This window comes from Marmota monax, unplaced genomic scaffold (genome assembly GCF_021218885.2).
Source record: "Marmota monax isolate L192 unplaced genomic scaffold, Marmota_monax_Labrador192_F-V1.1 WCK01_AAM20220418_F8-fsc00035, whole genome shotgun sequence".
NCBI classification, from domain to species: domain Eukaryota; kingdom Metazoa; phylum Chordata; class Mammalia; order Rodentia; family Sciuridae; genus Marmota; species Marmota monax.
In genome coordinates, this window is record NW_026691961.1 from 4734964 (window position 1) to 4758023 (window position 23060).

The window sequence follows — 23060 nt, forward strand, 5'->3', positions numbered from 1 at the left end:
CTTCTCCCTCCAAAGCCATGTTCTTTATCCTCGCATGGCCGTGGGGGCTCAATGCCACCTGTTCTCAGCACAACGACCGCGGGGTCCTGTGGACTCAGACCCTCATTCCAGCTGGGGGGGGTGGGGTCCCAGGTGCTGGAAGCCACCTACAGCTCAGCCCGTGGCTGCTGGCTCGCATGTCCCAGAGCTGCCCCCGACCCCTGCCGGGACCCCATGTGTGGATTCTCAGGTGACCGAGGTTCAGACGCAGGGGCAGAGCCCAGCAGCGCTACCTGTCCTCCTCGCTGTCAGGGAAGGAGACATATCAGCCTGGGAGCTGGTTTCCGGGAGCCCCTGTCTGCCGTGCAAAGCCTGAGTCGACACCCAGGCCAGCTGGACTCGCGAAGCAGCCAAGATGGCCAGACAGACAGGAGGGGACACAGGCCGGGCCCAGGACCCGCGGCACCGCGTCCAGGGGAAGCGCTGAGGACTTCCTAATGGGGCTCGTTAGAGGGGACAGACAGAGGGGTCACCTTCCTGGCCCGGGACAGGGCTGCAGCATGTCTACCCAGGGTGGAGCGAAGGGGACCTATGAACCGGCCCCTCGTCACCTAGAGAGGAAGACCACTCAGACGAGCCCGGCTGAAGGCAGGGGCAGGGCAGGCCTGTCCTGCACAGACCCAGAGGGACCAGGGACTCAGCACTCGTGTGGGCTGCATGTTTGGCACAAGGCGACTTGGCCTGAACCCTGGGGTTGAAACCAATTTGGTCCAAAAGCCCCAAATGCCGATTCCTTAAGAACTGGTCACGAATGACCTTGCACGGGGCAGTTTGGGGACCTGGGTGGTGCCTGTCGCATTCTGGCCCACGCATCAGAAATTCCCTGGGTCCCCACGCACCTTTCTGGTTTTGATCTGCTTTTCGTGCCCACCTGGCTCTCTGCAGGTGGCTCGGAGATGCCGGCAGCGCGAGGTGCTGGAAGAGGCCAGGAGGCCGAGAGCCACGGTTCTCAAACGCACCCGCCCCCAGCAGTACCTGGGAACATGTTATAAATGCCTGGAAGCCACCGGGACCTATGGTATCAGAAACTGTGGGGGTGGGACCCAGCAAGCTGTGTCCTCCAGGCAACATTGCCACATGCTCAACTCACCACTCTGACCCTCGGTGTCTTCATCTCATTATCCTGCCTCACTGGGTTGCTGAGAGGATTAACTCAACTAATAAACAGCGTGCGGAGCTGCTCTCCTTACCGACCTGTTGGAACCACCTGAACTTCAGGCCACCAGAGAACTTTCCAGCATAACGTGAACACTGGGAATTTGTTTACGCTGCTGCCCGCGAGGTGTACAGACCCCTCCCCGCCCAGGCCCTCTACTCTCTCCCACCAGGTCCTTCTCCCGTGCCCTTTCCCCCGACCCCCAAGCTGAGATGGGGACCCTTGGGCAGACCCAAGTCCCTGGCGCCGCGTCCCTCAAAGCCCCCGCTGCCAGTCCCACAGCTCCTCCCGCTCCGCCCACGTGTGCCCAGCTCCGCCCTGGCACCAAGGTGAATCACCACAGGACCACAAGGACGGGAGGAAAGCGTCCACGTTGCGTGGCCAGATGTGGTGGGGCCCGGCTGTGATCCTAGTGACTTGGGAGGCTGAGGCAAGAGGATCGCCAAGTTCAAGGCCAGCCTCAGCAACTTAGCAAGACCTCAGGGGACACTGGAAGTTTGCTGGCAGCAAGACCCTGCCTCAAAATGAATGAATAAATAAAAAGGGCTGGGGACGTGGCTGCGTGGTAGAGCGTCCCTGGGTTGAGTCCCCAGGACCAAACAATAAAATAAATGAATTCACTTAATCAGCAGTCCCAGGTCCGACCTCTGGGGTGGGTGGTGGACGCAGGTCACAGAGGGGCACGAGGAGACCTTCCAGGCCAAGGGACGGGGCCTCCAGGCGTGGGCTCGCATCACTCGTCACACAGGAACTTGAGACTGGAAGTCTCACTGCAGTTAAGTTTTACTTTGTGGAAAAAAGACGAATACAGCCACCCGACTCTGGCTCATGATTTGCAGGGGACTGGATGTGGGTGACGGATGCCAATGTCCCTCAGTGCAAGTCTCACACGTGCAGGGCATTAGCAGTGGGCGGGCTGCACTGAGAGACAGGGACGTGACAGCACGGCAGCACAACGTCAGCTGCCACTCTCGGTGCTGGACACGGCTGCTCCCGGTGCTCTGGGTGGGACGCAGGTGGGAAAGCGGCCGGTACCGTGGGGACAGACAGACATCTCCTGCTCCACATGGCCCGGTGGCTCCCAGCCATGCTCTGAACCACCAGGGAAGCTGGTCACCACGAGAGTCTGACCGGGGGTCTGTGCGGGGCCCGAGGCCCGCCCTCTAACAAGCTGATCTGGGGGACCCCGTCCCCTCTCCCTCACCCACAGCGGAGGCCGGGGTGGGCAGGAGCCAAGAAAGCCCTGGAAGGCTGTCTCTGCCACACCCGGCTCCCAGAAGCCCAGGCAGCCAGGGTCAGGGACAGAGGGGAGGAGCCCCAGTGGGAAGCCAGGACAGAAATAGACGCTGAGTCACAGAGTGGGCCCAGGGCCCGTGGGGGGACGGCCACTGGGTGACTCAGCATGTAGCGGCCTGGCCAGCCCCACCCAGCCCAGCCTCCCTGGGGATGGCCGCTGCGGCTCTGAGGGTGGGAGGGGGCTGGGGGCTGGGTGCCTCCCACCCTGACTTGGGCCTGAGGGTCATGGGGACACAAACACGTGACAGTGTCCTCAGGACACAGGCCTCAGTTCTGGGGGGGCCGTGAAGCCTGTGCCTTCCAAAGGTGGGCAGACAGTACCTGCTGCCCGGCAGTGAGGCCCGGGGGCTCCCCACCCCGAGGCGGGGTCTCAGGCCCCTTCCCCACACCAGAACAACCTTGACCAACCGAGGGACACCCTGCGACTCGGGGTCTAGGTCCTTGAAGGGAGCACAGCTTCCTCTGGCCCAGTCCCTCTGGAGACCAGCTGCTGTGCCCTGAGAGGCCCAGCCATGAGAGACCACCTGGGGGCGCAGGCCCAGGGGACGCCCCGCCAGCACCAGCACCACCCGACACCAGGCTGCGGAAGCACTGACCCAAGGTCCAGCCACCATCTGACCACGGATGCAGGAGAGGAGGATGGGAGCCACCCAGCAGAGCCCTGTCAACACCCAGGACCGCGGTTATCAATGGAGAGAGAGCACAGTCACCCCCCTATCATCCGTCCCAGGACCCCCGACACACGCTCTGAGACGTTGACGTCCCTGACGTCTGTGTTAAGAGCATCCTTTGCGTATGACCTTCGCACGGCTCTCCACGTGCTTTGCTCCCGGATTGTGCAACACCCGACACAGGACCCGGCTCTGCAGCCCTGCTGGACTGTTCAGGGCAGACGTCCACCCAGGCTTGGAACAGGGGCAGACGTGTCCTCCCAGACTGTCACCCTGTGGTTGGTTCACGCACGAACGCAGAGCCCTCCCGACGGCACCAGGTGCAGCTTGTCACCTCCTGCAGGCCGCGCCACTCCAGAGCCGCCGCGTTCACAGGAGACGTGGTAGAAGGTCACTGAGCAGCGGCAGATGCAGGAAGCTCTTCGCCCCTCCCCAAAGCAGGGCAGAACCTTGTCTGTGCAGCCCCCTCCCCGCCCACTCAGGAGAACCACCATCACGGGGCCCTTCTGCTGACTCACCCCCCGCACCTGCTGACTCACCGCTGGCCGCAAGAAGCCCAGCCCCTTTCCTTTGTCCTGTTACCTGTCCACGATTCATCCCCCTCACTACCACAGACAGCGGCTCCCACGTCTGCCGCTCCCGAGGTGCCCACTTCTTCTCTGCGACGCCTGCCCCGGGTGCGGGTGTGATCGTGGTTTTCTCCTGTCACTTTCTCATCAGTTTGACCTGCAGCCCCCAGTCACAGAGCCTCAGAGAGTAGAGGAGAAACGTCCCCTCCTCCAGTGGAACCACGTCCATTTTGTGCAGCCTTGTGTCCCCTGCACCAAGCACACCGTGGGCAGCTGCTCAGTCACAGCTCGAGAAGGGCTCGAGGGACCCGGCGGGACTGGAGGCATAGAATCCGTGCAACTCCACGATGAGGCTCCCCTGCCATCACACCACGCCGTTCCCACAACTAGGGTGAAATCAGGGTCCAAGAGCTCAGACCCCGAGTCTCAAGTCACACACACGCATGCACACATGAACACACATGCACGCACGTATACGTAAATGCATGTGTGCATGTACACACGTGTGCATATACATACACACATACCCATACACGCACACTGTGTACACACATTCACACACACACACACACACTCACACACACATTTCTCCGGCCCTGGAGCTGCAGCTTGGTGGAGGAGCACCTGCCCAGCGTGAGCAAGGCCCCGAGTTTCGTCCCAGGCCCCGACACACACTGATGCGTGTCCAGCGCACTGTGAGGTCTGAACTGGACCTTCCTCGGCTTCACGCCGGATGCTGACGGGCCGGTTCTGGTCGGGGGCAGGGCCTGAGGCCTGCACATCGACACTCTCTCAGCTGGTCATGGCCCCACTTTGGGGGGCAGGGGTCCAAATGACATAAAGAGCTCTCGACGCCGCTGGACCGCACACTGAGGGTGGCAAGACACAGGTCGCCGGTCCTCTGACCAGACCTACATGTTCTCAGCATGAAGCCCAGGGTCAGCTGCGAGGAAAGCGCCAGCCGCCTGCAGACACAGAGGCCAGCAGACCGCGCTGGCCACGCGCTCTCCCTGCCCGCCACAGGAAAACCCAACCCTGAGGAAGGAAGGGGGCAAAGGTGAAGGTCCAAGTCCCAGAGCTACAGGACACTGGAGCAGGCGCGGGCAGACGGCCCAGACCGCGGCTGTGCTGGACGGTCTGCAGCAGCGACACGGCCCCCCGCAGCTCCAGGCCGGGGGCCTGAGGCACAGGGCTGTGTCCCAATAGAACTACCAAAACCACAGCTGACAGCCAGGTATGGCCTGCGGGCTCCGGGGGCCAGCCCTGGCCGGAGGTCCAAACTGCAAGGGGGCAAATGGCCCCCGCTGGGTCTTTCTGGAGAGACCCAAGGAGGCCCGGCTGGCGAGCGGGCAGCGAAGCCTCTCCCTCGGCCTGTCACCAACACGGCAACGCACCGGCCACACGACACGGGCCACCGCTGCGTCTCGCGGCACCAGAGGCAAACAGAGGGAGACAGGGTGGCTGAGCAGGGCCTGGGCCAGGCTGCTGGGAGCGCAGAGCGCACAGAGGACCGCGGCGGCCGCGCCAGGCAGCGATGCCCACGCACCAGGCACCAGCAGGATCCGCACTGACCCCCACGGCAGCCCCAAACCCTTCCCCAGGAGGCTCCCAGGACGCCCCACTGCTCCGGGAAGTCGGAGGGTCAGGGGCACCCCACGGCCAGCAGCCAGACCCCAGGACTCCGGGTCAGCGCAGCTTGACGTGACCCTGCTCCATACACTGAATGCCCGAGTGATGGGGACTCGGGGCTATGGGGACACAGGCCACCCCACCACAGCACTCCACACTCAGACCAGCTGCCTGTGTGCCCTGCACGGGGAGAAGCCACGTGTGCTTGCTGCCTCCCTGAACGTCACACAGCCAACCACATGGACCCAACCACGTGCCCACCAACCCCTACACGCACACACAAACCCACGATCACGCAGAGACAGGTGAGCCCACAGCAGCCACCCACGCCTGCTCATGTCCCCGGCCCTCGCCCCAGAGCAGGCAGCTTCGAAGGCCCTGGGACGCGGGCTCCCTCCACCCCGCGGCGTCAGCTCCCCCAGGGCACCCAAGCCTGACGTCACCCAGTCCTCCAGAGGCTCAGGAGGACCCAGCATCTGTGAAGTTAGCATCCCCCGACCCCTGCTCACGCTCCACGTCACCAGGCCAGGCAGGAAGATGACAAGCTCAGCAGCCACCCTCGCCCCCAAACAGACCTCCTCCAAGCATAGCCCGCCCCATCCCTGCTGCGGCCTGGTCACGGTGCAGCGGGAGGCTGAGGCCACAAGTCCCTCTGCGGGCCACCCGTCCCGGGGGCTGAGGGCTGAAGACCAGGGCCTGGGACGTCAGCTGGCGTGAGCTCCCGGGCACACGCATCCTGGTGGCACTTACGGGGTCATTGATGGTCTCGGAGAACAGGGGCGCGCGGTCCAAGACACAGGACAGCACCAGCTGGGCCAGCACGAGGACCAAGTAGACGTAGAAAGTCGTGTCCCGGAACCGGTCGACCTGGGCGTCCTGCGCGGCAGACAAGGGGCAGGGAGAAAGGTCACTTCCAGGAGTGCCCCAGGAAGCCGAGCTCGGCCTCCAGAGCTCACGTTGAAGCCACGTCCCCAGGGTCCTGTGGTCACAGTATTTGGAGGTGGGACCCCCACCCCCCACCTGGGGCGGCTTGAGTGGCTCTGTAAGAAGAGAGACTCGAGTCCGTGCGCTGGCTCTGCTGGGCAGGGACGCCCTGAGCCACCTCAGGGCTCTGGGAGAATCCCCACAGTGAGCAGGTTTGGCCAGATGCAGTCGCATGACCCTGGATCCCCCGCAGCCTCTGGAACCACGAGCTGCACAAACCTTTGTACTCTATAAGTCACCCAGCGGTGGCATTCAGTTACAGCAACAGAAAACAGACCAAGTCGAGCTCGAGAGAGCCTGGAGAGTGCCCCCTGCAGACCCAGTCCTGGCTTCCCGCCACACCCCACCCCTCCTGAGACAGAAGAGAGGGCTCTGACCCATGGTCACCCTGCCCAGCTGTGTGGTGAGGGCATCTCGGGTGCGGAAGGAAGCCTGGGCATGGGAGCCAAACTGAGCTGCGTCCAGGGCCTGGCCCACCCCAAACGGGCTGCGGGACCTTGTTCACTTACTTACCCTCTTTGTGCCTCAGTTTCCCCTCCTACAAACAGTCCGGTGGCCCTCAACCAGGAGGACCTCCCAGGGACCAAGTGGCAGTTTAGGGACACACATCTGTCATAACCTGTGGTGTGACTGGCACCCGGCAGGGGGAGGCCAGGGATGCCCCAGAACACAGGAGAGTACTCGGTCACAAAGCAGTGTCCAACCCAGAATGTGAATCTGGCTGGGGGTCGCAGAGTCTCATTCGTCACGGAGCAACGTCACGTGATTATTCATAAAAAGCACTCAGTCCCCTGCACTTAGAGACTCGATGTCTGCTGCCACCAACGTCTAGGAGAGGCTGCGCTGTATGCCATGGGCGCTCAATAAACACCCATTCTTTCCCTTCCTTTGCCTCACGCTGCTCCTTGGTGAGCTCCAGGCCAGCAGGGACAGCGGCCAGGAGCCTCGAGGTGACCACTCCTCAAATTCCTGGGAGCAGTGCACGCTGCCCCCCTAGACACCGTCTCCAGCCAGAACGCAGCTGATGGCACCGAGGTCACCTGGGGATGCGTCCAGGCCCCCGGGGAAACAGCCACTCGGCACACCCTGCTCCCAGCTCAGCTCAGCTCCGCCCCAGGCCGAGGACGCGTGCATGTCCCCCGGCAACCCAGGACCCTGGCACGGAGGAGACGCAGCACCAGCCCTTCACGGAGGTGAGGGACCGTGCCGGCCCCGACGCCCACTCACCTCTTTTAAGGCAGCCATGATCTTGGATCTGAAGATGGCGAGGGCGCACAGTAGGGCCATGAGCCAGAAGACGAGCAGGACGCCCGAGGACTGGACCCCCTTCCTCCTCTCGAGCTGGATTAGGAAGGTGGCGAGCAGCTGGGGAAAGAGCAGAGAGGGAGCGGCTCAGGGAGGGCCGGACCCCAAGGCCCAGGGCCTGGTGGACCTCAGCCTGCGGGACGAGGACTCCCGGGGCAAGCCGGCTCCAGCCCAGCTCCGCCGTCACACCAGGTGTGACTCTGGGGCTTTCACTCCATTGCTGGCTCTAGGCCCGCTGTCCCCACCAACACACGACTTAAAACCACCAATCTGCTTCTCCTTGGAAGAAGAGGACACTGGGGTCACCCCCTGGAGGGGCAGAGTGGCCCTGGGGAAGCAAGACCTCGATGCTGGGTCTCCAGATAGACTCAGGAGAGGCAGGGCACCCACAGCCCGCCCCTGCCCCCAGACGTGGGCTCAGAATGCCCTGTCCTCGCTCCTCCTGCCCAGTCCCTGGCTCCTCCCGGAGCCCATCAACCAGGGCTCTGCCTCTGAGGCCCGGGCTCAGTCTGCCCGGCACAGCCTCCCCCCCTCTGGCTGGGGCCCGTCAGTCCAGGGGCTCCGGCCTCTCCTCTCTCCTTGGTCAGCTCGTCGGCACCGTCAGGATGCCTCGCCCTGGCCCCAAACCTCTCCCTTCAGGACCCGGGGTTCAACATGGGGAGCAGCACTGGGCCGTGGCCAGAACCCAGGCGTCCAGGAACGTCACTGAGCAGTGTCCACAGCAAGGGCGGGGAGACAGCAGGGCGGGACGGGCACACCTCGGGCTCTGCCACCACCACCAAAGGTCAGGTGTGTCCACACCCTGTGGGAGCAGCCAAAGGAGTCTCCAATGGCCACACACGTCACGGCCACCCGGAGACCAGACCACACGCCGGCCACCTGACCTCAACCTGAAACGCGTTGCCAGAGATGCCCGCCTCGTGCCACCGATGTGCTCCGAACATCTGGACAACTGTTTAGACTGACCGTCCCCCGCCCACGCCTCCCGCCACCCAGGAACGGCCCAGCAGCGAGCGGTGAGGCCACACAGTGAGTGAATCAGGACAGACCCGGCCACCGGGCTGCAGCCGCTCCGCCGTGACGTGCCCACGGTGCTCTGGAGGCTCAGAGCAGGACGGGTAGCACCTGAGTGGCCACAGGGTGGGGGGGCGGGGAGGCGGAGAGTGACCACGGGGTGGCCCGAGGGAACTCAGGCAGGGGTACCCTCCACAGGTGCCCCGTGTGTGAGGCCGGGTGTGGAGCAGACCCTCCCTGTGCACCCTGCACCCGCCGGCTCCCCGAGCTCCCTGCCCCTCACACTCTGTGCCCCGGGGAGCCGCGCGTGGAGCTCGGTCCCGCCACACACCTTACCTCACGCCCCCTGGGAACAGTGTGGGTAAAACAATGTTTGCCCACTGTTTCCTGTGTCATGTTCCTTGTGCCTGCAGGCTCTGAGGTCACAAGGGAGCCAACCCCAGTGGGAAAGCCAGATAATAAACAAAGAGTCACGGTAAACAAACACGGTACAGCGCGGCAGGTGCTGGGCCGGAGCTGGAACCCGGCTCTACCGCTGTGGCTGTGTGACCTTAGCAAAGCCCTTAACCTTTCTGTGCCTTAGCTTCCACCTGCTGGAAGGGGACAGATCAGAAGCTGTCTCGCAGCAGATCGGCTACAATTAATAAACGGCTCACCATGGGCACTGCCCGCCGACCGCGGACCCCCAGGGGGAGGGGCTGCTTCCTGTCCAGCTTAGCATCCCACCCCTCACTCACAGCCGGCAGCTGGGGAAAGTGTCTGAGATTTCACTGCAAATGCAACGGAAGACGAGGTGTCACTCCGCCTCGGTGAAGGGAGAGGGCAGCGGTCCCTACGGTGGCAGGAAGGGCGTGCATGCCCCTCCCGCGGGCCCCGCTGACCTCCCTGTCCAGCTGGACTCCGGCGGGGCCAGTCCCCGGGGTTTTTCAGAAGAAGTCAGATTTCTGGGTTTTCACCGTCCCTTCTCAGCCGGCCGCGGTTTGGGCCTGCGCGGTGCCTGGCAGTTGGCCAAGGTTCCCAGCGGTGCCACTTACCATGGTGACGCCCAGGAGGGTCGGGCTGACCAGCAGCACGGGGGCCACGAAGACACCCTGACTCCTTTCCCAGAAAGAGTAGAAGAGGTCGGCCCAGCAGACGGTCCACAGCAGGAATCCCAAGGCCTGCAAGAGAACACAGCGGGTTCCGGCACCCCGCGGGGAGCGCGGCCAACCGCAGACCACTGGCCACGGTCCTCGGATAAGGCCCGCCCCTGCCACATGGAGCCCAGCTGGGGTGGACGGCCAGCAGGCCACACAGGGTCTGTGTCCAACCCGCCAGGCGGCGCCCCTGACCCAGCAGGACTCGCTGGCTGATGTCCCCCCAGCACCCAAACTCAAAGGAGCGCGGCCTGCAGCCCTCCCTGGAGCCATGCCGTCAGCCACGTCACCTGAGGGCCAGCCACAGAGGCAGAGGCCGTCCCTGCCTTCAGAGCTGATGCTCTAGTGGAAGGTAATCAGGAAAAAACAGAAGCACCCCGCGTCCTGCCCGAGAGCAATGGTGCAGTGCAGAGAAGGAAAACAGGCCGGGCCTCGGCAGGCGGCAGGGGAGTGGAGAGTCGAAAGCAGGGAATATGTGTAGGCAGAGGGCCCAGGACGTGCAAAGGCCCTGGGGTGGGACCAAGGGTTTGTTGCTGCTATGGGATGAGCAACGGACACGAGGAGATGGCAGAGGAGGAAACCTGGAGCCAGGGCACTCTGGGCCACCGGGGGACTCTGGGCCACCAGGAGGCCTTCCGGATCTTTACCCCCAGGAGCGGGAAGCTAATGGAGCGTTTGAGCCAGGAAGGATAAAATCTGATTTATCCCTGAAAAGGAGACAATGTTCCCCAAGAAATGGACACGGGGCTCCTGGCTCGCCCAGTCCAGGCAGGGAAGCCGGCGACGGTCTTTCCAAGACTGATTCTGGAGGAGCTCCAAGTTCACAAAGATCAGGGTCAGCGCTGCCCCTCCCCCGCCCCCCACGCGCCCGGCCTCCGCTACCAGCATCCCGAGGGGAGAGCCCAGGCCAGGCCTCCTTCCTGGTACTGGACCTCCTCTGCCGTGGCCCAGGGCCTGAGGCCGCGTGTCCCTCGTCACGGTCCCTGTCGACCCCCCCCCGCCCCCACGCCCCGTCTTTCCCTTCCAGAGGTGACACAGCTGGGCTCTTCACACTCTGTGGCCGAGCCCCGGGGACGGGGACAGGGACGGGGATGGAACCAGGCCAGGCGGTGAGCCACCCGAGTGGCCCCGCCCCTCAGACTGGCTTCTCCCAGGTGCACTTGGGTGGTCACCCTCCCACAGCGTGACGGCTTAGCTCCTCAGGCAGGCGGGCGTAAGGCCACCAGACTGCTCCGCGCTGCCTCCCGCCCGTGGTCAAGAGCCCCTGCGGCCACTCCGACAGGCGTGGGGGGTCGCGTTCTAAGGGGCCTTGACTGCGGTATGAGCCAGACGGGCTCGGGCGGGGTGTCCCAGCAAAGGACTGGGGCAAATCATTCAGGCTTCCTTGTTCCCGAGGGTCTTAGGAAACGTGGCATCAAAAAGAGTCACGGCCCGAACCTGTGACCCCGCGACTCGGGGGGCCGAGGCAGGAGGGTCTCAAGCTCAAGGCCGGCCTGGGCCACAGGGCAAGACCCCATCTCAGAAAGACAGAGGTGAGGTAAACAGCTGGTGCAGAAAGAAAGCAGGAGAGGGAGCAGGGCGCTCGAAAGCTCCTCACGGCTTCTCCTCGATGGCCGGTCAGCTGCAGGGGGGGCGGGGACAGGACCCCAACACGGAGAGGCCAGGCAACACCTGGATCAAGTGACCGGCACCCACCCGACCAGGAAGGAGCAGGGGGCCAGCTGCTCTACCGTGGATCTGGGCTGTGCCCCAAAGACCACGGGTCAGAGACCTGGTCCCCAGCGGGGCACTACTGAGAGAGACCCCTCAGGAAGTGGGGCCTGGCGGGGAGTTTCCTGGGGACCCTGCTGGTTTGGGCCACGAGGATAGGGTTTGCTCTGCTACGTGTGCCAGCCAGGATGTGCAACCTCCTCTCAGGCCGAAAAGCAATGGGTCTGCCCAACCCTGGACGGAGGAGGCCTCCAAAACTGTGAGCCCAAACAAACCTTTCCTCTTTATAAGTTTGTTTATGTCAGGTATTTCTCACAGTAACAGAAAGCCAGCTGACGCAAAACGTCACTCAAATTCAAACGGAGGAACGGACTCCAGAATAACTGTCCCTCACACGTCCCAAGGTCATGAGACACACAGGAGGGCGGAGACTTCTTCCAAATTAAAAAGAAGCTACAGAGACAAACGTGAGCAAAAGCAGCACATGGCTGCAGCCTGCGTTCTGCGCCAGAGGAGGAAGACGCTGGTGAGGCCAAGGCCAGCAGCAGGTCAGAGGACAGACTGCAACACAGACAGCAGATTTTCTTTTTTTTTTTTTAAGTCGTGGCCATTTGTGAAATTTCCTGTTTCATAACTGTGCTGTGGTTACACAAAAGAATATTGTTGGGGGGGGGGGGAATAAACACTGCAGAAGCTGAGGGGCCAAGGCGCGTGGCGGACGCCGCCTCTCTCAGGTTTTGTGAGTGTGGGGGGCGCTGGGGATGGCGCCCAGGGCCTGTGCGCCCGAGGCAGGCACGTCCCCAGCCCACGCCGCCTCTCCTCACATGGCTCAGAATGGGTACCCGTGGAGGGCAAGGGCTCTCATCCAACCCAAGGGCCAAGGGTTCAAAATCAGTGGGCACAGGAGGGACGGGGCAGTCCTGGACACGGATGCCATGACCCTGTGCTTGGAAGCCATTTCAAAATGAAGACCTTTTTAAGGTAAAAAAATAAAAAATAAATGGCGAATAGCTTTCATCGGGGAGGCAGGCCTTCTGAGGACCTGGTCAGCCCTGGAGAAAGCCCTGCCGTCCGCTGGGCACACATGGGGCAGTGAGGCTCGCAGGCGCCCGAGCGGGGATCCGAGCCCCTGTGTGGTGCCCAAGCTCCAGGCTTTAAGTGAACTCGAGACCCGTGGACAGAAACGTCAGGCACCCCCCCCCCGGTGCCCACCCCCTCGGCCGTGGGGACGTCCGGCCACTCACAGTTTTGGCTTTGTTGAGGTGTGTCATCTGGATGTAGCCCCGGTCGTGGCGGGAGAGATAGAGGGCGTAGACGGGGAAGGAGGCCCAGAGGTAGAAGCACGGCAGCCACAGCAGGACGGTGTTCTGGAAGCACTTGGGGAAGTCGGGGTTGCTGGTGTGCCACGTGACGTTCCAGTCCTGCAGGCAAGGCCCAGGTCAGGGGCACCGGGCAGGCGCACCGCCCAGGGTAGCCACCAGGATCCGCCCCTTCAGATCCACAGGGCTCAGCCAGACCAAGACACCAGTCACGGGGACGGGCGACCTCTCGCCTCTCCCTACAGGACAGACAAGGTCCCCGAGCCCACGGCCAGTCCCACCGCGACACAGTGAAGACTGCCATTTCCAGGGGCCCTGAAGGACCCTTTGGTCATACGGGTCCCCTTGATGTCACTGCCTTGTGAAATGAGGACGTCGTCAGCAGCAGCAGCAGCAGGAACATGGCTCACACCAGAACTGAGCTGGTGAGCCAGCGCCCCCCCCCCCCGCAAGTGCTCAGCACTCATCACCCCCCTCGATCCTAGGAGCTAACGACGCCCCCAGCCCCTTCTGCAGATGCGCAAACGGGCGCCACGGGTTCGAGGGCGTGTCCAGTATCGCAAGGCCGCTGAGCTCGGTGGCTGAATTCGCACCCAGGCAGTCTGAGCGGCTCCCTGCCTCCACCATCAGACTCCCCAGCCTCAGGGACAAACTGCTCCGATCACTTTAAAAAATTTTTTTTAAAAAATGAAAAGCTGGGGCTGGGGATGTGGCTCAAACGGTAGCGCGCTCGCCTGGCGTGCGTGCGGCCCGGGTTCGATCCTCAGCACCATATACAAAACAAAGATGTTGTGTCCGCCGAAAACTAAAAAAAAATAAATGTTAAAATTCTCTCTCTCTCTTTAAAAAAAAAAAAATGAAAAGCTTGTATTTTGCACAAGGGACGTGCCAAACAGACTTCTAAACATGATACGCACGTACACAACTCGCCTGGACAGATCTAGCCAAGAGCTCATTCCACTCGCTGTTTGGCAATGGAGAATGTGAATTTAACTCGAGGCCAGAGCCGTCTGTGAACTAGCTGCACAACTGGGAAACCCTGTCACCCAGGTCGGGGGTCTCGTTTCCTACCTCTGCAGGGGCAGGCTGGGCGAAAGGAGAAATCCGAGACCTCGCCCCACAGTGGCCACGGAGCCCGGGGATGGTTCCTTGTTACTTTGGACGTGATTATTAAGAAAACAAGGTCAGCTGCTGACACCTAAGATCAGACCATCTCCTATAAAAACTTGGATGATTTCTGACACATTTTTTAAAAAAATCGGAACATCCGGGCCCAGCGCAGTGGTGCTCGCCTAGAATCGCAGCAGCTGGAGAGGCTGAGGCAGGAGGATTGCAAGTTTGAGGCCGGCCTGCCCACCTCACGGCACCGGACAAGCTTGGACAGCCAGGCCAAACGCAGGGAGGGAAAGGGGAGGAAGCGCGCGGCTCTCGTCTCTTTTTTAAATCTTTACAAATCTTTGGTACCAGGGGCCGAACCCAGAGATGCTTAACCGCTGAGCCCCAGCCCCAGCCCTTTTTATTTTTGATTTTGAGACAGAGACTCGCCGAGTTCCTTAAGGGTCTCAGTAGGTGGCTGAGGCTGGCCTTGAACTTGCGATCCTCCTGCCTCAGCCTCCAGAGTTGCTGGGATGACAGGCGTGTGCTGCTGCACCCGGCCCGGATCATTACACTTAAAAGAAAACTGGGGAGGGCTGGAGACCAGCTCAGAGACAGGGGCTTTCCTGGCCTGTGGGGGCCCTGGACCTCCAGCACTCCAAAATAAAAATGAAATAAAGAGGAAAAAAGCTGAGAATGTGAGTAAAGTGTGTGTTCCCCAAAAAGCATCTGAGTTATGCACCACAGGACGCTTGCCACTGTCCAGCTATGCACTTTCAAAGTAGTTAAGACGGTTGTAAAATTCTTAATAAATAATGTGACTTGAGAGGGACATGGAGACGTGAAGCAAACTGGCTCCCCAGAAGCGTCCCTCCTCCGAGACGCAGAGGGCTGTTTTGGCAGAACCAGGAACGAGGCAGGACCCAAGAGCCAACTTCCAAGGCCCCCACACGCAGGGCTCAGCTGGGAGCTTCGGGCCTGACAGAACCGTTAAAAAACCAAACAAAACCACACCGGAAAGGTCCGTGCGTCTGGAAGACACAGCCTTGTACAGTAAGACCGCGGTCGACCGAGGAGAGGAGCCACTTCCACCGAAGCCCGACGGCCTTAATTGGTTTCCCGCCACCTGTGATTCTTAAGGTCACGGGTGACACGAGGATTAAACTGCTGGTGGCTCTTACCACCGGGCAGCCTCTCCGCAGCTGCCAGACACAGCTCACACCAAAGGCATCTGCCCTTTAGAGAGAAGACAGCCCGGAGCCCCCGTCCCCGGTGAGGCATCTGAGAGGCGCGGGTCACTGGGCTGCGCTGTGACCCCCTCTGTCCTGCTCAGTCCTCCCCACTAAAGGCAGGTGTCCAGCCACGGCCACATCTGACTGCCCATCAGGAGCCATCACCCACTCGTCACCCCCCCCCAAGTCCCTGCATCCACCACCCGGGAGTGCACCCCAGCTCCCTCCTCTCTCTGAACTTGTTTAACAGGTGACACGTGGGCGCGTTCAGACTTTTCAAACTCCACCAAATGGTCTGTGATGAAAAAATCAGTCAGTCCCTTCTCCTTAACGCCCAGCCTGTCCCCCATCCGCAAGCCAACTGCCCCCTGGGCCAAGGAGCATCCTGGAGTCTTCCCCACAGATCCCAGGCGCAGCCTCCGGGGTCACCCGTCACACCCTCTCCTCGACACCTCGGGTTCCTGACGCCACCACTGGCAGAGGTGTGCCCGGCGCTGGACATTTTGATTCCTCTGGAACAACGAGGTGGGGGCGCGATCTTGCCATCGTCCGTATCCACCAGACCGGGCTCCTGTCCCTAGAAGGAACCCTTGGCAGTTTCTTCTGTCCTTCCAGAAACCGATTCATGCGAATGTAACACAAGCAGATGACCGTCCGTCACCAGGGGAGGAAACAGACCCCCCACGGCGCTCTGCACTCGCGTCTTTCTCCTACCCACAGACCCTAAACTGAGCAGGAAGCCCCAGCGGTCCCTGCGACGCATACTTCGTGCACCTTTGTGCGGGGTGGGGGGGAGGTGAGGGGTGGACCTGCTTCCAATGGGTCTCCTGCAGCCTTGGACCTGGGCGGCTCTTGCAAACCAGACGGGTCCCTTCCACAACCCTCGCGTCACACCCAGGCGGGCACGTCTGTGTGACAGCTTTCTAGGAGTGAAACTGCTGGGTCACAGGGCGCACATTCGACATGAGGAGAGGCACTGTCCTCCACCCAGGTGACAAGAGCCTGTACTCCACCTACAGGACCCGGGCGGCCACCCCCAGACCAGCCGCCAACCTGATATAGAACAAGCCTCACGGCAGCTCGACTCCCTTCCCTCCTCATGGTCAGAGAACTAACTGGGAGATCCTCCCAAGTGTGTTTAGAAGCAGGCTGTCCCCTGCTCAGAGGGAAACCCACAAATTTACACACTCGCATTAATAAAAGCCACGGGGCTGGGGTGTGGTTTCGTGGGAGAATGCTCACCCAGCAGGTGTGACAACCTGGGCTCCGTCCTCAGCCCCACAAACGCACACAAATAAAACTGAGTGAGACAGACGGGGTCGCCCCCTGCTCTGGAATACCACACCCCATGGCTCCCTACTGCCTCTGAGAACCGAGTCTTGCCAGGCTCCTGCGGCCTTCCACATCCAGCCCGGCATTCGGCGTCTCCTGCAGTTTCTCCCCGAGGGCCATCTTACTTGTCCATCACCAGCCTGGACTGCACGCCCTCAGTGCCTGGCCCTGCAGGGTCCACCTCCGCCTCTGACCCTCCTCACCCAGCAGGCGGCCGACGAGCAGCCAGCAGATGGTCCAGGGACGCCGGCCCTCCCCTTCTATCCAGGGGCTTACTGAGGTCAGGAGCAGCACCTGCCAGGGGCCGTTCCCTGGGCTGGACGCCACGTCTAACCCCGACGAGTAACCCCAGCACACAGGGGCAGGGAGTGGACGGACCCATTTTACAGACACAGAAACGAAGACGGGGCAGGCACGGCCCGGAGCCTGACTCCAATAGACGCCTCTATGTAAAAACAAAATGGGAACGTTGCCTTTTTACCAGACAGACCCACTGTTCCCACCAACGTCAGCCCCGGGGACGCCCACAGGCTGGACGGGAGGTTTTCTTAGAAGGGGTCCAGGGGAGGAAGCTGGGCCCCGGGGGGCAGGCTGAGCTCCGTGGGAGGACACGGTCATTCGTCTTGGGTTTGCTGTCTTTTGCCCTGTTGGGATTCTCTGCGCTGCGTGTAGTGCCGCTGCGATGACCATCTCCAGGCCCGTAAATAAACAGCTGCAGGAGACCGCGGGCCGAGGCCCGAACGCAGAGCCGGGAACAAACAGGAGGCGCACTTTCACTGGGCGCCAAGGATAACAGCAACCGGCCGCGCCGGGCCCGGCCCCGAGTTTTCCAAGCTCTGGTCCAGTCGAGCCTCCCGCGGGCCTCCCCTGTCCGAGCTCCCAGACTCCCTCCTGTCCCAGGGAGGAGGCTGAGGTCCAGAGGGTCAGGGCAGCCTGCTCAGGCTCACTGACCAGGAGGGGACCTGACCCCAGAGAGCCTGCAGCGGGCGTCCCAGCCCTTTCATATTTTATTTAGAGGCAGGTCCCACTGAGTGGCTTAGGGCCTCGCTAAGTCACCGAGGCTGGCTCTGAACTCACGATCCTCCTGCCTCAGCCTCCCGAGCCACTGGGATAACAGGCGTGCAGCACATGGCGCCCGGCTGCCAGTAAGTTCTAATACTGAAGTGGCAGCTTTTGCTAAGCACCAACTGTATGCCAGTGCTGGGTGCAGACGTCAAGGCCTCCTGTCTCAGGGGCAGCTGCGGAGGAGCCAGCACACCTACCCAGGAGGCTGGCACGAGCTCCGGCCAGCGCAGGCCTGAGACCAGGAAGCACTGGCTAAGCCGGCAGCCGTCGGCAAAGGCCACCTTCAGGCCACCCTGGGTGGGCGTTGAGAGCGGCTGCAGAAAGGAGGGCAGAGGCCCCGGGCAGCCAGACACCGATCCTGTTTGGCCACACAGCCTGGGCGCTCACCCTGCACGGCCCTGCACAGACAGGACAGGGAGAGGCCCGGGCTCCGTGCCCAGCGCTGCGAGGGCGGGCAGCAGCTCCGAGTGGGAGGTGCCAGGGCCAGCACACTGTGGGCGAGGCCCCCTGCCCCCATTGGCCGAGGGACTCTCCTCTCTCCTGGGACTCAGCAGAGCTTCGAATAACACTCAGAAACGTGGAAGGGGACACGCCCCGGGGACAGCACCCAGATCCCTGTCGAGACACAGAGCCGGGTGGCGGGTGGGCGAGGGGAGGAGTCCAGCAAGCCCAGCTCCCGTATCCCCGGGCTCCCCGCACAGAGGTCAGGGCAGAGCCCAGCTGCCGCAGGGGGCAGTGTGTCCAGCCCACTTGGACACCGACCTCCCGCGAGGCCTCTAGGCAGACCCTTCCCTCCGCCAACACCTGTCCCCGTCCCTCCCGCCAGGACCACGCGGCTCACGCCCTCCAGCTGCTTCCTCTCCTCCGGTCACTGAACCCCCGGGTCATGTCCCAGGGACCCGTGAGGGGTCAGGCACATGCCAGGCACGGGGCACACGCGTCTGGGAGTGTGGCCGTAACAGGACAGATGGCATCCGTGCGTTTACTGAGCACTGTCCCTGGGGTGGAAGACCCAGAAGTGAGTGGCGGGAACAGAGGCCCTGCCCTCCCAGAGGCCACAACCCAAGGAGGGGACACCCTCAGATAAGACAAAGGACACGGGGACTGTGTATACAGAAGGGGCCCAGAGAAGGAGGAGCACGGGCGGAGGATGGTGGTTCAATGAAGGATTGGAAGGAAACGGGGGATTAGGCAAGCAGCTATGCAGGGAGGGGACAGGGCTCCCAGCAGCAGAAACAGCACATGCCAAGGTCCTGAGGCAGGACTGTGTCTGGCATTGTTTAGCAATAACACAGACACCCACATGTCTCCACGGTACTATGAGAGGAAGGCAGGGAGGAGTCAGGCTGTGAGGGACTCCCAGGCCACTGCAGGGATTCCACTGTCACTCAGGATAATGGGGGTGCCACAGATTCACGTTTGAACTTATCAGTTCACAATTGGGAGCACATTTGTCTCCCAAGGGACATTTGACAATGCTTGGAAACAGTTTTGGTTGTCACAACTGGGGCGGTGGAGAACGAGCTGTGTCATTGGTATTTGGTGGACAGAGACCAGGGATGCTTCTAAACAGCCCCAACGTCCAGCATCGAGGAGCCTAATACTGTCCACCCAGCCCACCACAGTCAGGAAGAGGCTGTCCGCTCCTCGCCCTGCGGGAGGACGGAGCCTCGGCCTCTGTGGACAGGGAGACGGACTGGGGCAGAGGCGGCCAGCCAGGGCAGAGCACGCCGCGGGGGCCCAACAAGTCCCACTGCCCCAGAGTCGCCCCTGCCCACGTCCTTCCGTCCTCCAGCCCCACTAACGCCCCTCTCCAGCCAGTGAAGACGCACCGAGCCCCGTGCGAGCCGTGACCCCCGCGGGCACCTGAGGGCAGGAGGCTGTGCAGGTGCAGGGGTGGAGGACCCGGAGCCCGCGGCCACCCTGGACGGACAGGCCGCCCATGGGAAGCCCAGAGGGGGAGGGGTGGCGGGAGATCAGGCTCCAGGGACAGAGAGGGGGCCACAGGCCGAGCATGGGGGGGGGCCGCGGCCCAGACAGGGAGCAGCCGGGCCTGGAGGAGGGTCCGCCCGTGACTGGAAGTGTAAGTGGGTCGTTTTAAGCCACTTGATCTGTGGAACCCGGAGGAGGTGATGAGGCATCCGGCTGGAACCGAGGCCCTCACCCGGTGACACTCCTTCATGCCCCGATGCCCTCCCCGCCTTGAAATGGACCCAAGCCAGGACCGTGTCCACACGAAGCCTCCTGCTGACCCTTCCCGGGTGGCCCTGGGGAGACGGGGTGTGAACTCACAGAAGGGACCCGGGCAAGGCCACTCAGGCCCACAGGCCCCGGCGGAGGACACAGCCTCACCTTCAGATTCTCATGCTGCCTTTATTTTACTTTTCAATCTGTTAAACACCGAGACACAAACCCGCACCTTCGCCAGGACCCACACCGGCACCGGCTTCTGTCTCCACAGCTTGTCCCACCCCCCACCTGCACACACCCCGGCGCGGAGCAGAAGGACCTGCCGAAGGCTGCTCCGCAGTCGCCATGATTTTAAGTCAAAGGAGACACCGGAAAATAAGGGGCTCACCTGAAATCCCAGAGGCTCAGGAGGCTGAGGCAGGAGGATCACAATTTGGAGGCTCAGCAATTCAGTGAGACCCTCTCTAAAAATTTCTAAAACACAAACAGGGCTGGGGATGGGCTCAGTGGTTACGCACCCCTGGGTTCAACCCCTGGTGCCCGGGGAACAAAAGAAGGGTCAACCAGGAGTGTCATTCATCAGCACACTCGGGACATCACCAGCATCACCACAAAGGTGGGAGATGTGCTGGCCCAATTCCCCGGGTGCGACAGGACCCGGCAGGGTGACGTCCCAGTTCGTCATAAGGGAGGCAGGACCACCCTGGCCCTCGCCTTCGGCTGCTCGGGGCTGAGTGTGTGCGGCGAAAAATCATCACCCTCCTCGCTCGCCCCAAACCGGCCCCTCCTTGCACGAAGCCACCTGCACGAGCATGTGTGGTGTGTGCACACGTGTGGGCCCGAGACTGGGCCCGGGGCCTCGTGCACCCCAGGCCAGCGCTGGCCGTGGAGCTGCGCCCTCGGCCTGGACACCTCCATTTGGGACCCTGGAGTCCACCCCCGGCCTCCATCTGACGGTGCACACGGTGGAGGGACCCGGACGGCAGGAACCCGGCCCTGAGGACCGTCACTCGGGGGGCCGCCAGGCTTTAGCTCCTCCCAACAATGACCCTATGAACTTCCTGGGAACCGGCTGCTGCAGCAGAGATAACACAGGAGGGACCCCAGGCTGCTGTCCCCAACCCTGCCAACAACAGAGCAGTGTCCCCAAGGACACCCCAGCTGAGATCCACATGGTGGGAGTGGGAGATGAGGTCTGTGCCCCTGTCCCCGACACTGCCAACAACAGTGTCCCCCAGGGTGCCAGCACTGCCCTGGCAGTTTCTCCCTCTGTCCCCACACCTGCCACCGTCATCGAGGGCTGTCCACCTGCCCGTTCCCATCACGGACCCACCGACTGAGCCCCGCCCGCATCAGGACTGGGGAAGAAGCGCCCCCCCCCAGCAGCTTAGGACCTTAAACACAGGTCGGACAGTCACCTGGACAGGAGCCCACGGAGGCCCCGGGGACGCAGGAACGGCACGAGGCGTCCAGAAAAGGAGGGAGGGGCCAACTCACAAGGCGAAGCAAAGGAACACTCCATTTCCTTATCCGCAGGGCGGGCGGGAAACCTGCCTTTTCAGAGATATTGGGAAGACAGAATTCCCAGGTCAGAGGACTTCTCCGCCCCGAGCCTTTGAAGTGGGTGCACTGTCCCCATTTTGCAGAAGTAGCGACTGAAGCACAGAGAAGTACAGCAGCTCGCCCCAGGGTGCACAGCCTGCGTGTGGAAGGTTCCAGTCCACTCAGGAGGGCTGGCTCATGGCTCCGTGTCACGTTCGGCCTCCCCAAGACGAGAGGGATAAAATCACTTGGGTGACAGTAGATGGGACCCTGTTAGTGGAAGCTGCTGTGACGATTTCCTCTTGGGAGGTCAGATCTGGATTCCTCAAGGAGGGGCTGGGGACGAGGCTCCGTCGTAGAGCCCCTGCCTCCAGGGCCCCGGTCCAATCCCCAGCACCCACCAAAAAAAAGGTCTCCCCAAGGAGGTAAAATCAGGGGACCAAGAGGCCAAGATCTGCCACCCCGACAGCGGAGGGGAGGAGGGGCCCCAGGGGACGTCCCCAGGCAAGGTCAAGGCACACAGGTACAACAGGACCTGCACCAGCCAGCCAGGCGAGGAGGGTGGAAAGGGAGGAGCACGGGCCGGGGCCCAGGGCGGGGAGACCTGCACTTAATACCCGCCCAGGAAAACGGCCGACCCCCTGGGAATTGTGAAATCAAGATGGAGACCTTAAGGCTTCCCTGTCCCTTGGATCCAGCTGACAACAGGAAACTGGAGAGTCGCCGTCATCCCCGACTGCTCCCGCAGACACCCCGTCCCCACCCGTGCGTGCACCCCACTTCCGAGCCTTCCCTCCCAGGGAGCCTCCCGGCTTGCCCACCTCCCAACCCAAAGGTCTGCTCCAGACAGAGACCCTCACCTGCACCCAGCCTCGCCAGGCAGCACGGGCAGTGGGGACAGGCTGGGAGCAGGGAGGGAGGGGGCCACCTTAGCCTTTGGAGCAGCAGACCGGGCTGTGCAACCTTGGGAAACTCAACCTCCCTCTCTGACTCCCAGGCCCCACGTGTCGGTGGACCATAACCCCCATCTCACAGTGGGTTTTTTTGGGGGGGGTTGTTTTGTGGTATTTTGGGGGTTTTTTGAGGTGCTGGGGATTGGACCCAGGGCCTTGTGCCCGCGAGGAGGCGGCTACTCTATCAGCTGAGCCGTATCCCCAGCCCCTGTTCTGGTTTTTCAATCCTGGGGGACAGGACCGGGGGGCTCGGCCACTGAGCTGCACCCCAGCTGTTGCATTTCGAGTCAGGGTTTCCCCGAGTTGCTCAGGCTGGCCTGGAACTGGTCCCCCTGCCTCAGCCTCCCGGGTGGCGGGGATCCAGGTGTGCCACCTGGGCCTGGCTCTCGGGCTGTTGTGCCGGTGAGTCGGGAGGCGTCTGGTCCAGTGCCCAGGACTGGGCAGCCTGGGAGTTAATTATTAGCAGCAGCAGCTGCGCCAGGCGCCCACAGCCCACGGCAGGCCCTCGCCCGCGGCCACCGAGGCCACATGGGTCCCCCGCGGCACTTCACAGGTACCAACTCCTCACTTCAAAGCCGCCCACGGGTTGTTCTGGGCCTGTGAGTCCCCGGCCCGGCTGGCTGCACCTCCCCTGCCCAGGTGAAGGCCCCCAGCCCTGTCCCCGCGGTCACCAGGGCAGGGGTCTGTGTGCTTCCTTAGCACCCCTACATTTGCAGGGTGCGGGGACCAGCAGGGCTCTGGGGCAGGAAGCCTGTTAGCCCCGGGGCCACCGGTCCAGCCTGCTTCCCCGCCTGTGAAGAGGCACGACCCTGGCCCTGCTCCC

At 62.4% G+C, this 23060-nt stretch overlaps 1 protein-coding gene across 1 annotated transcript in view; it reads right to left on the reverse strand.

Annotated features, from left to right (window-relative positions):
* Nucleotides 1-23060, reverse strand: part of Abcc1 (ATP binding cassette subfamily C member 1) — a 92578-nt gene that overhangs the window by 55287 nt on the left and 14231 nt on the right. The window contains exons 2-5 of the mRNA XM_046437689.2: nucleotides 12754-12930; nucleotides 9698-9823; nucleotides 7572-7709; nucleotides 6111-6236 (exon numbers count right to left, since the gene is read on the reverse strand). Coding sequence (XP_046293645.1) covers nucleotides 6111-6236; nucleotides 7572-7709; nucleotides 9698-9823; nucleotides 12754-12930 — 567 coding nt within the window. The remainder of the gene's footprint in view (nucleotides 1-6110; nucleotides 6237-7571; nucleotides 7710-9697; nucleotides 9824-12753; nucleotides 12931-23060) is intronic.